Source organism: Sylvia atricapilla, chromosome 4, assembly GCF_009819655.1.
Source record: "Sylvia atricapilla isolate bSylAtr1 chromosome 4, bSylAtr1.pri, whole genome shotgun sequence".
Taxonomy (NCBI): Eukaryota; Metazoa; Chordata; class Aves; order Passeriformes; family Sylviidae; genus Sylvia; species Sylvia atricapilla.
Genome location: NC_089143.1, coordinates 20,312,521 through 20,325,443, shown reverse-complemented (window position 1 = coordinate 20,325,443; position 12,923 = coordinate 20,312,521). Strand labels below are relative to the sequence as shown.

Genomic DNA, 12,923 nt, shown 5'->3' with positions numbered 1-12,923 from the left:
CATATTTGAATGTGTGAACTAATAAATATCTGATCCCAGGTCCCTGAGGGTGAAAAGCTCACACATTGCCAACACACTCCAGTAAAACTGAACAAGTTAACATTCATATATACTTTAGCCTTTGCTGCAGTCAATCAAGGCTGAAGAGGCATTAACAGAAGTGCATTAATTTTACTGTGTAAGAACATTTTGGTTACAAAAACATGAGGTTTCATAGTTGTTCTTAAAAACAGCTGTTCTGGATCATTAATGCACCAGCTCTGAACAGTGCAAGTTAAAGACTTCAGATAACTGAAATACAGCAATAAAATGAAGTTACAACCATGTAAAAAATATCAAGTTGGTACAGAATAAATACACAAAGTAAGACACATTTGCATCTTGAAGGAAGTAATAATAAAAGATCATATGATAAATTATCTGCTGTAAGTTGATTTAATAGTGCTAATTAACTAGAATATTTGTTTGATAAGATCAAACTTGTATTTTCACACAGGACAGTCCTAAAAAACCTATGTGCAGGGAGGTTTCTTTTCATTATCCAAATAATTCTTCTAAATAAAAGCATAGAGAAAGACTGATTTTATGAAACATGGCAATGATGAACAAATATGTTGATGTATAACATAACTTATATTTGATTACTACTTCCTCTTTTCCTAATAATTTTTCTGTCCTGTCTGCTCATATTCAATGCCTGTATATTAAGGCTGATCAGAGAAAAATGCAACTGACATAGATTTCTATCCAAAAAATGCAATTCCATGATCGCGCCTCTATTTTAATGGGCAATGTACCAAAACACCACAGGTGCCATTTGATTTGTTTTATTTTGCCTCTCCTACAGTAATATTGACTTAATCATGCTTCTTATTATTAGTCATTTTAATTCCACTGGATAATTTATGTTGTATTAAAACTATAAATTATGTATTTAGTAGTTTTTATTCATGCTAAACTTCGTGAGAAGTCAGGTTTTTTCCTCTCTTGAATTCAAACGAGGGTTGTCACCTAGTTTCAGTGGGGGCAGGACACAACTGCACTGTATGTGCCTGCTGACTCCTTACTAGTAACTTTTGACACCATGGTTATTCTGGTGAAACTCGAAGTTAAAAGTGAAAGACAGATCTCAAAGGAGGTAAACTCCAACCAGGCAGATGGAGATATGTTTTTCCCACAGAGGGGAAAACAAAATACACCCAAGGCAAGAGTGTACACACTGCCCAACAACTCAAACATTCCCTTGAGGTTCTCCCTCACACGTGAGTCAAGGTGGGTTGCCTTGTCCAGATCTCAAAGACAGCTTTAGCTGCTGTAATTTCCTTGTCAGCTCTGCAGCCCAGTCCTTAGCAGATAAGCCAGCAGATAAGCAGCTCAGCAGATAAATCAGATGGCTCACTCAGAGCCTCACTGACCTAAGAGAGGCTCGATGCACGTACGAGGGATCAGGGGAGTGAGACATCTCTGCAACAGCCATCAAACGCTCATCTGTCACAAATAGAGCATCAGAACAACACCCACCCAAACCTGCCCCTTCTGTTTTAGAGGGGGACCCTGGCCTCTGAAAAACCAATGGGAGGTTTACTATCAACTGCTGTCCTTGGGTTTCCTCTTCCCATGTTGTGGCAGTGATCAGAGCCATGGCACAGCCCAGTGAGAGGACTGCAGCTCCCAGAGCACCTGACCTGCAGGCACTGCACTGGAAATCCAGGGGGCTTTAATGGAACATTCTGAACTTGAGCCCAGCTTCTCCGTTCTGAGACGCATCTTCTAAGAGCATGGATTATACTTAAACACACATTTTTGAAATGTCTACAAGGTCACAGTAGTTCTTATTCTCAAACTTCAGAGATTTATAAGAATATTCTCAAAAATAAATAGGTCTGTGAGCTTTAATACCTGCTTCAAACTCACTGTGTTGCTTATGCTGATAGCTACAGCAAAAGACTTTAGTATAAAGCTTTCAGATCCTCTTTTTGTACCCAAAATCTGTGAACAAGGCTGTACATTGTTCTGCTTCACTTGTATCTCCTGGATTCAGAAAAAGTCTTCTTGCTTCCTTCTGCCCCCCTTATCTAGTCCTCATCTGCTGCCAAGGCAAGAAGCTATCTGGATCATTGCCCTGTCTCAAGGATGCTCTGCCAATTAATGCAAAAGGACCCCCACTCTCTTATCCCAGGCTTTATACCAGCAATGTGCAGGGCATTAGGTTCAATTAAGGTTCTTTCCCTTCTTCCTACCCATTCTCTGACTGGCCTATTTAACTTCTCCTCTCTTGTATCTACCATGTCACAAAGTGAAGCACAAATGATGGTTCACTCACCTGAGCTATCAAGTCTCCATTTTCAGCATGGACCAGGATAACAGCCCCAAGACTCTTTAGAAAGGTAAAGGCTTCATAAAGCTGCAGATAGTACAAAGAAGGAAACACTGCTGAAGAAGGAAAACACATTACCTAACATTCAGACCTGTCTCTTCACCTCAGTTTTGTACCTTCTATGCTGGTAATTATATTGGTGAATAGCAAATAATCTCTTTTCTACACACAACCTGAGCTTCACTGACTGGTGTTGACTTACCCACCCCTGTACACACCAGCTGCACCAAGACAGGGTCAACAGCCCTGAGCAGGGCTGGATTTCCCTGGGACAGAGTCTGCCCCAGCCCCTGCACTGCAGGGCCACCTCCCTGTGCCCTCCCACACAGCGCTGAGTTTAGTGACCCTCTTTTCTGTAGTGTTAGCAAAATGTAAAATAGAATTATTGCCATATACTACAGACACTTTTAGTATGACTAGAACATCTTTTTTCTGAAGTGCAGGCATTTTGCTCCATCTTTTTAGAGTCGTCATTGTTGAGCTTTCAGCAACATCTTTAATTCTGATATTAAAAGTTGCAGTATTTTCTCTAGAGCATCCTTGGTTTTTTAATTGCTTTCTAAGATTCAACATCCATCCATAAAGAGCAGCAGTTGATCCTTTTGCTTTTACTAGTAATTTTTGAGCACACATCTACTGAAATACAGTTTCCATTCCAAAAAAGTATTCAGTTTATGTGTCCCTTTTTTAAAACCACATTTCAGTACCATGGGAGCCCAGTTTTCAAACACAGATTAAATATGGAAGACAAAGGTTCTCCAGCATCTACTTTTACACTAGGGCACTTCAGGCAGCATTGAATGAGCTGCAATATATGTAGCTTGCAACAGGGACATTTAAGCAAGGTAACAGCCATTAGTCCAGCCACACATTAAACATTTTGATATATTCCTCTTTGAAATTCCAACAGGGAGTTGAATTTAACAGGCACTGCCCTCTCAGAGAATATTTATAAATTATTATGTCCAAAATTCCAATTAAAACCACATGTGTTGGAGGCGTAACAACGGTTATTTAAGAGACTAAGAGCTGTAGCTCTGGGAGTAAGAAAGAAACATTTTATCAACAGAATAAACAAACATTATTATTACTAACAGATGCCATTGTCCCTGTATGAATGGGAAAGCTGAAGAGTCTGGAATCTGTAATGAGCTCTGGACAAACAAGCTCATTGTTATCTCCAGCCCTAATGAGAAAAGGCCACCTCCCCCAAAGAGCAACTCCATTTAGCTGCTTACAGCAACCACAAAACTCTTGAAACCTCAGAACTGCCACTGCCTTGAGTGCTTCATCATTTTCTCTCTCTCTGACCTTAAGTTCTTGAAAGGTTACTGCAAAATAAAATGAGTGAAATCCTGAGCTGAGCTGAGTGGCTGCAATGTTGGGAGACACCAGAAGATCCCGACAGAAGGTAAATGTCACGCACATGGAGGTGTTCTACACAGCTCAGCACTGACCCTCCAGAGAGTAAACCACCACAGCACATTTCTCCCAGTGCCAATCAGGCAAGTGAGAATGTTTCTCTGGGATTCAACCTCAGCAGCTCAAGTGTTGGGAAATGAGAAAAGAGAGGACAGATCACGGCAATGAAAAGCATTCATAGCAATACCTGGCTGTCGGACATTTGGTAGAGATCTTTGTACGCCATGTAGACTTGAAAAGAGTTCACACCTGTTCCAAGACAAAATTCAAAGGTGTTGCCATGTAAGTGTATTCTTAAATTGTATTTGAACAAAAACTTCAGGAAAAGTAAGTAATAGAGTATGTCTGGACTAGGCTTTTCACTAGTGACTGCCAAAAATCAAGCATGGCTTCACAGCTACATTACAGCTGCTAGGACTAGAAGCCTGGATGCCCTCTTCTCTGGAGGCATTTTTTCCTGTGGGTAGCCTGTGTTCATCCCTGGACTAACCCAGCCACCACTGCAAAGAGGACTGCTTGTTGCCAAATCAGACAAGCAATGGTGGCTAAAGCAAGCATGTAAAGTTTGTGAAGTTTGAAAAATCTTGTGTAAGCTTCTGTGAATCAGTGTTTTTCCTTTTAGGTTTCCTTAGCTAATCGGGAAAACATTTCAGCTTGATCTAAACTGTGCATTTTGGTAGATAAAACTTCTGGTTTGGTTCCCCCAAAGTGCTGAGAAGGTGTAGGAAATGTGTATCTGAATGTGCATACAGACTTGCTTTTTCTTGACCTTATACTCCAAAGTGCTAAGCTTAGCTGATGGTAGACACTGGGAAGGAGTAGAAAAAAAGCCTGAAACCAGTTTTATAGGCAGCTCACCACACCTCTCCTTCTGCCTTCCAAAGATGGAAGGATTTATGCTGGCAGTCATAAAAAAACAAGAAAGATGACAGTTTCAAATTTCAGAAATCCATAAGAAATGCTAGTGTTGAGTGTCAGTTGTCAAGAACCCTCTGTATTCAAATCCCCCAAAATTTTGCTATTTATTTCAAAGATTCGTTATTTACACAGCTTTGTATTCTTACAGAATGACTTCAAATGCCTTACTTACAAATGCCTTCTCTTCATAATCTCTGTACATATGAATTCATATTAGTGTATATATATTTGTCTTACTCTTTAGTCTACTGGCAAGACCCCCAGTTTGGTCCAAGTACCAATATCATAGTTTTCTAGCTTAAAAAAAAAAAAAAGTAAATTCTAAGCTACCTAAGCTGTGTATGCTGCATTTCAAAATGGCTGTGATGAAAACTGTGCTTCCTGGGGCAAGAAGAAAAAGCAAGAGATCTGTTTATGTTATTCATGTTGTTTACACAAAATGAATAAACTCTCTGATGAAGATATAACTCCTTCATGAGTCTAGAATGAGCAAATACATCCTCAGGCAGAGGGTATGACTGCTCACACACACACACACACAGAATTACTTTATTTACAATTACAGACCTAAAATACCCCAGGATACATGCAGGATAAAACATTGCAATGATCCCTGGTATTATGTATTCCTGCTAAGTTCAGGCAGCTCAGAGACAAACACAAAGCAGGAGCTGGCCCCTCCTTGCTGACTTCCACGCCAAGCAAATCCAGCCTGAAAGGTGGAACCCTGTCAGCCTATAAGCCCATCCTTTCTTCCTATTTTCCTATTTATCATGTTCTCAGAAAATACATACAGCCTTTACTAACTGTAATCCCTCCATCTATTCCTCATTACAATTTCAAAGTACTCAGTACATTCCTATTTTAAAACCTAAGCTTGGCTGTGCCTTCCCTGGGGCCAGTGCTTGCAGCCTCACGCCCTGATGTCCCTCTGACTGCTCTCAGCAGCCCCCAGCACACCCATCCTGCCTGCCTCAGAGGAAAGCTCAGTTCTGTCCCCACAAACCCACCCACGTGTCAGACGTCAGCTGCACCCAGGGGCCACCTTTCTGTGGAGGTGCCCGTGCACACACAAAGCCAGGAGGATGTGCTGGGCCTGGGGCCAGCCATGGTGACTGGCCTCAGTGATGGCACAGGACTGACCCCTGGGACACATCTCTGTGTGAGCCAAGGGCTGGGTCACCTACTGCCCTCCCTTACCCACTAGGCTCTACCCAAAGGTAATTCATTCCATCACAGTCCTGCAGGAGGAAAGGCAGCTCTCTCTGAGTACTGTGGGTGGAAGACATAGACTGACCCAAGTAATACATATTTTCATCCTCTTTCATTGCCTTGGTATCTTCTGAGGCCCTTTCCTGACCTTGATAAAATGACTGAGTTTTGCTCTCTGTTTAATGTTCTCACTGTAATTAATGGGAGCAGAAGGGATCCCAGTAGGGATCCTGCCATAGGATCTTGAGCCTGCTCCTTATCACAGTGCAGAGCAGAGTTCTCCCATGCAAACACACATTCACATCCTCAGCTGCCACCAGATACACACACAGAAAGGTATTTCAGGGGCTCCTTTACAGCTAAGAAGAGAGATGGTGTAAACAATCCTGCCTTGCAAAGAGAGGACCTATACCAAGATAAATAACACAAATTTACGTGTGCAGGTATCCAAGATTAGACTCCTTGTCCTGGCCTGGTTCCTTGACCTACTCATTGGAATTATGCAGCTTTTCAAAAGCCCTGGTCCATGGCCTATTGACCTTAATGCTTAACATCTGTTCACACTACATTCTTGTTAATGTCCTACTTGCTCTCACACCAGGGGTACTCAACAGAATCCTCTCCAAATTTTAAGCAGAACTACAGGTTTTTTTAAACAGTGACAAAGCCAAAGGAACCAGTGAGGTCCCTGTCAGCAATTTCAGGCTCTTGCTTCTTTGCATATACTGAAGAAGCTCAATCCCAAAATAGCTGCTGAAATGCAACAAGCCTGAGTGTTTATAATCAATATTTGGCTCTACAAAATCTTCAGGCCCTTCTAAAGCCTGTGTCTCCTTTAATTAACTTTGTATTGATTTAAAACTGATTAATTGTTCAATTATACCTCCTGACAAGGCACCACAACAGTCACTCTGGGAGCTCCCCTGTTACTCATGCTGATTGCATTAGGCACATGTAGCACTGAAACACAATGAGCTGAGCCCTGTCACTCAGCTAACTCACCCACCATCAGCTGAGAACCAATTCAATCCAGATTCTCAGCTGAGGAAAACCAGGGTCACTCCACTGACATCAAGCCTATTTGCACCAGCTGGCTTAAATGTTTCCAATTATCAGGAAATATTACCCGTTAATTTGAAAGCCCTAGGCACGCTGAATTATTTCCTATTGTGCTTGTGCATTCATACTTGCCGTGTCTCCTAACACGTGAGAGTAACACTGCCTGCCTGAGACACACGTGAGAACAAAGGTGACCTCCTAATGCTCTCACCACTGAAGAGGCCACCAAGGCTCCATCATAAATCTCAGTCCAGGAACCAGTGAACAGATTTCTGCTTCCCCTGATGACTCAAAGGCAGGTTTATATAGAAAACTCACATTTCAATACTTGGGAAAACTATTAACATAACTGTCTGGACCAGGCTTTTAATGTAAACCCTTGGGCAAATTTGGGAGTGCTGAGCCATCTGTGGTCTGGGAGCTCTGGAAAATAACATCCAACCTTTGAAAGAAGGTACAGTATACTTGTCTGAGAGTACAGTCAGCTAATGCACAGCAGCAGATTCATGTTGATGCTAATTATGTGCAGTTTTGCTGATGGAAGTGTTTTGTTGCCTGAAATCTGGTTATACAGCACATGTACTGTTAGCAACCTGTGACACGGAATAAACTCCCTCAGGTGACTGCACCTCCATGGCATCTCAGCAAACAACTGTTCACTCAAAAATAGCATTGTGCTTTTGTTTTCTACTTTGACAGTACCTTTCGCTATAACAAGAACCTTTCACATCTAACAACACTAGCCCTACAGATTACAAAGGATGCTGCATATACATATCACTTAGGCTTCCCAACAGAAGAGTCATTCTGATTTGCCCATGGAAACCACCTGCTATTTCAGAAAATATTCCTTAATTAATATCCATACATTTTCAAGGAAAGTAGAAGATGAAAAATATGTGCAAATATATGATTCTAAAAAGAAAATACATGCTGTCAGGCACAATTTCAATGAACAAGATCTAAGCTAGGATCTTCTGAAGGCTAGATCCCATTGCCCACACAGAGGTATCTGGTGCCATCAAGATGCCCTCCAAATATGAGACTGATACATTGAGCCTGCACGTGTGGAAATGCATTTAGGAGAGGTTTCATCTGTGCTATTCTGAATTGCTTCAGTCCAGGTAGGATAATCTATAGCATCTCATATGATCGTAGACCTGTTGATTGAGCAGAGTCAAACCCACAGAAGTGTCTTAGATTTCTAAATAATTGACTTTTTTTACAAGTGTTGAAACAAGGCAACTTCTAGTAACTTCAGGGAAAGCCACCAGAGAGAAACACTTGAGAAAATCAGGGCATTTTTTCAATATTAGGCACCTAACTTTAGCATCTCCTTTTCTAATAACTGGAATCTGTTTTAAAAATACAGGCATGTTTTATTTATAAAATCAAGTCTCAGCAAGTTTATTCCAAGTCACTGCTGAGAAATGAGATCTAGACTGTAGTTACATTTTCACAGCCCCATGGTCTCTTCATATCTGGATTTAATTTGAGGCAGCTGAATCAAAGATTTCAGTCTAGTTAAAACCTGAACCACTACTTTGAAATGTTTCTTTTTTTCCACTCATTAAAGAGAGGATCTAACGTGATTATCCTAAATACTGATCTTTGAGTTTTACCTTCAAAAAACCCTACCAATGCAATGTCTGAGCCTATTTCCACATATAAAAGCAAGGATAAAGTGATACTTTTCCTTATGACAAAGTAAGCATCTTAATCTTCCATGCCTATACTGGACAAAGTCATATATAGTCACAAAGTTTTAGGTCTATTTTACACAGCCAGAAGTTCAAGGTAGTGAAGAACCCTGGCCAGCATATCCAGTGCCTATGCATTCATTAAAATACTTCAAAATTTCACCTCCATGTGGTATTTCAATAAAGCCAAAAAATACTACTACATTTCACTCACTAACCTTTATCTTGCACAAGTACTTCCAGCTCTTCTCGAATGCCATCATACCAGCTGGTGATGTCCACATGGAGAGCATAATCACAACAGGATTTGGTATCAGCTGCCTCATGCCACTTCTCAAAGGAGGTCAGTAAACTTGATCCAGGTTCTGGAAGCACATGATCAACTGAAAAAGAGATTGAGTGCCTGTTAGCAGGACAATATGCACACTGTTCAGATTTCCCTGAAGTGAGCAGTCTTCCAGCATCTCAGCCAAAACAGCAGCCTTGGATGCAGTCTGTGGGCTGACTGTAACTCTGGGGTGTCAACCAGGTCCTGCCGTCCCAGGTGCAGCAGACTTTGTGAACTGTCTATACTAAAGATGAGTCTGGCAACCTGCTTGGTGCAGCATCAATAGACACACGAAGTGGGAGCCAAACACCTCACCATCTAGGAAACATTTGTCTTTCCCCTTACTGTATTGTAAAAGACCACAGGTTCTGGACTTCACTGTATTTCTTGTCTGATGTGTCCCTTTCTATGTATTTCACAGTAAGCACAATAATTAACCACTGTCTCATAGTCACTGAACTGACCCTGCCCTACAAATACATCAGTGCAGATGTTCAATGTTTTCTCAGTAGCCAAAACTGGGAATAGAGCCAAAGGTTTGAACAGGGATGACGTTGTGCACACTTAGTCACACTATATGGTACATTGAATGCCCTGCCTCTCCCCTGTCTCAAGGCTTTCTGCCTCTAATGGTGCCACACCATCCACTGACATAAAGACATGACTACTTACTAATGTAAACCCTTGGCCTGACCTCTCTCTGCAGGGCTAGGTCAAAAGTCAGTATGCAAACAAATCAAGATGGGCTTACCAGTGCCATTCGCAAGCCTAACTCTGCACAGGAATACCCAATTGAAGAACACAGACAGGAAAAAATATTAACAAAAGGAATGAACAGCAGTGCATTTTGTGCCTATGGGCAAAGAGTCCTTCAGCTGATGCCTGCTACTGAACATAAATAACAAATGCACCAAAAAAAAAAAAAAAAAAAAAAAAAAAAGGCCACATCCCAATTCAGTGTGAGTAAAACTCCACTGGGAAGCTTCTCTCCACAAAGAAGCTAAGACAATTTATGTCATCTAAACAACTGCCTTACAACATCTAGCCAAAGTTAAGTCATGGCCAGAAAGAAAGAGATAACTCTTGTACCACCATCTGTAGACAAAAGAAGGGTCTTTAACAACTAGGAACACTTCTTTCACCAACAAAGATGCTCCTCCAGGACACCTCTGGTAAAAACTTCCTCAATTCCTGCTGCCAAATCCATGTTCATAAATAAGCATCTTGTTATTTCCAAAGTTGAAATGTTTTTACCACTTGACTTAAGTAGTTATTTCTACCTACTTGAAATGGCAGTAGGTGGGAACAACAGATCTTTGTCAGATTCTCTGTGCCATATACTTACGGCACTACCTACGCTGTTTTCCAAAATCCCAAGAGCACATACATTATCCCTCAGTCCTTGCTCTGTATTTCAGAGGAAAATCCAAGAGACAATTCCCCATGCTGGTATTTCTTTCTGAGGGTAGGTTCATTTTCAGACCAACTCTGGGTAACGATGAATAGATCTCAAACACAGCGTCCAAAAATTTGAAGATTCATTGCAGAAGATCTCAGAAAATCAGAATGAAGCCTCAGAAAGCTACCCCCACACATGCTACACAGGTTTCAGCCTGGCATGGGAAGGAGTAGCACTGCTGGTACTCACTGATCATGGTGGTGCCCCCTGCTAGTGCTGCTTTTGTGCCTTGATAGAAGTCATCAACAGCAGTCATCCCTTGGTAGGGCTTTTGCAGATAAGTGTTGACATCTATTCCCCCAGGAATAACCATGCGCCCATTAGCCTCTATGGTCTTGACTCCTCCAGGGACAATCAGATTCTCTCCTATTTGCCTGGACAGCAAGGAAAGCCAGTATTACTTTATTTGAACGAGCACAGAGGACAAAGCTATTTGAGGCACGTAGGGGAGAGGAAGCCTGGGCCCATACAGAAGGAGGTGGGTCCCCAAAGGGAAGGTGAAGCTCAAGCACATGCTCCCTCTATTCTGCCCAGCACAGCAGAACAGAGCAGAAGAGAGCTGCCTCACTGAGCCGTGAGCTTTGTTTGCTTTGCTTGGCTCTAGTGGCCAATAAAGCAGCTGTAATGCACCAGCATTAAAAATTGATTATTTGTTATATGATTTCTATCTTTAAACAATTCAAATTATGTACACTTAATGCTCTCTTGAGGGCTCCAGTTTTGTATATTAAGTTCTTAAATGAAAATAGGAAAACATAGATCAAATATGGGAACAAGCTGGAATTGTAAATGTATGGCAGAAGCAAAAGGCACATCAGAAAATTTTATAATTACTTTGTCATCATGCAGTGCAAATTTATCCTTAAAAAGAAATCTAAATAACCTAAGATACAGAAATACATATCTAAGAGACCTAAACACGTTTAATCTACCATGTCCCATATTCTTCATCCTCCTCTCGAAATTAAAAGTCAGTGAAACATTGCGCATAACAGTGTGGAAAAATTATAATTAGCTGTTGCCATCTTTTTCCCTTCAGGTCTTCAAAGCAGGATATTTCTTTTCACTATTAAAAATATTAATTTGTCCCCCATGCCAATATCAAACTCCAGATACTTATGACCAAAATAGTTTTTATTATTCATGGACTCAACTACAAATAAATTAAACTTTAACTTTTAAAGCCACACTACATTTTTATTGTCTACTCTGTATGGTGCCAAAAAGGGAGAGGTACGGGTCTGTGTGGAAGCCATGTCTCTGCACTGTTACACCACAAGATATTTGGGCTTAGACGTAACTGTAAGGTAGTTAAAATTCACTTAGCTTATTTCCTATTACAGACACAGAGTCCTTGTCTTAATTTTCTTTTATCTGGATAAAATAGCATTTATCCACAGCTAAATAAATACCACAGACATCTGATCTGCTGAGTCTGTTTCCCTGTATTCAAATGCAACTCCCACCTACAGTTCAAAACACAGTGATTGATTAACACCCGACTGTGATAAGGTAGAACCAGAAATTAATATAACTGTTCATTAAAACCAGTGGGAAAAAATAAAAAGAACAGGGACAATTATTCACACTGGAATCTGGCCAAACTGACAGAGTTAATAAATAGCCCCATGAGGTCAAGAATTTGCTTCATATACTATGCAAAAATGTCACCTCCAGCAACTTGTCTCCCTCGGTGCCCTGGGCTCTGGCTGGAGGGAAGCACAGCCATTCCATGGGCAAACTCCTCGTGGGCATCCCAGGATGGGGTCACAGCTGCCCAGCACTGAGCAAATCCAGGAGGGCTTACTCATGAGAGCTGGCACCTCCAGGTCTGGCACCTAATAGTCATCAACTTGTGCAGCACTGGCAGCCTGTCACAACCTGTGTGTAGCTGCACAGTGTGAACAACATCCTGACAAACAGGGAACAGACCTTGATGCAAAAACCTGCAGCTGCCCAGCACATCCAACTGCACAAACAAAAGTTGGAAGCAGCTTCTCTGTTTTAAAATGTGCCTCACAAAGGCATATCATAAGGCATTGCACCCATGAGCAGATTCAATGCCTGCATAAAGTTAGGTAGCCCCATGTGTAGTAGTGGTGTTGCACTAATTTTTGTTAGTCAAATATGTCCCCAATACTTTAATCAGAACAACGCTCCACCCTTGCAGAGCATTTATGTGGCTAAGAAATTGAACTGGGAAAAAAATTAACTATGACCCACCTCCTTTGAGTATGTCCAAGGAGTAACTGCACTTCAAGACTAACACACCTTCTGAGAATAATATTAATGAAAACCTTCACCAAAAAAAAAAAAGCAATTAAGTTTTATTTTCTTCCACAATCAGTATCTACTAGTTTGCTCTTTAAGAAGACACATGTCCTAACAAAGCAGAAGTGTGCCAACTATATACTGAAGTTTTTTGATGAGTCAATGCCCATTATTTTC

General features: G+C 41.2%; 1 protein-coding gene across 3 annotated transcripts in view; it reads right to left on the bottom strand.

The window, feature by feature from the left end:
* Nucleotides 1-12,923, bottom strand: part of CRMP1 (collapsin response mediator protein 1) — a 49,422-nt gene that overhangs the window by 16,228 nt on the left and 20,271 nt on the right. For all 3 annotated transcript variants that reach the window (XM_066317242.1, XM_066317244.1, XM_066317243.1), the window contains 4 exons: nucleotides 10,665-10,849; nucleotides 8,907-9,071; nucleotides 3,987-4,048; nucleotides 2,324-2,404 (listed from right to left, as the gene is read on the bottom strand). In XM_066317242.1, coding sequence (XP_066173339.1) covers nucleotides 2,324-2,404; nucleotides 3,987-4,048; nucleotides 8,907-9,071; nucleotides 10,665-10,849 — 493 coding nt within the window. The remainder of the gene's footprint in view (nucleotides 1-2,323; nucleotides 2,405-3,986; nucleotides 4,049-8,906; nucleotides 9,072-10,664; nucleotides 10,850-12,923) is intronic.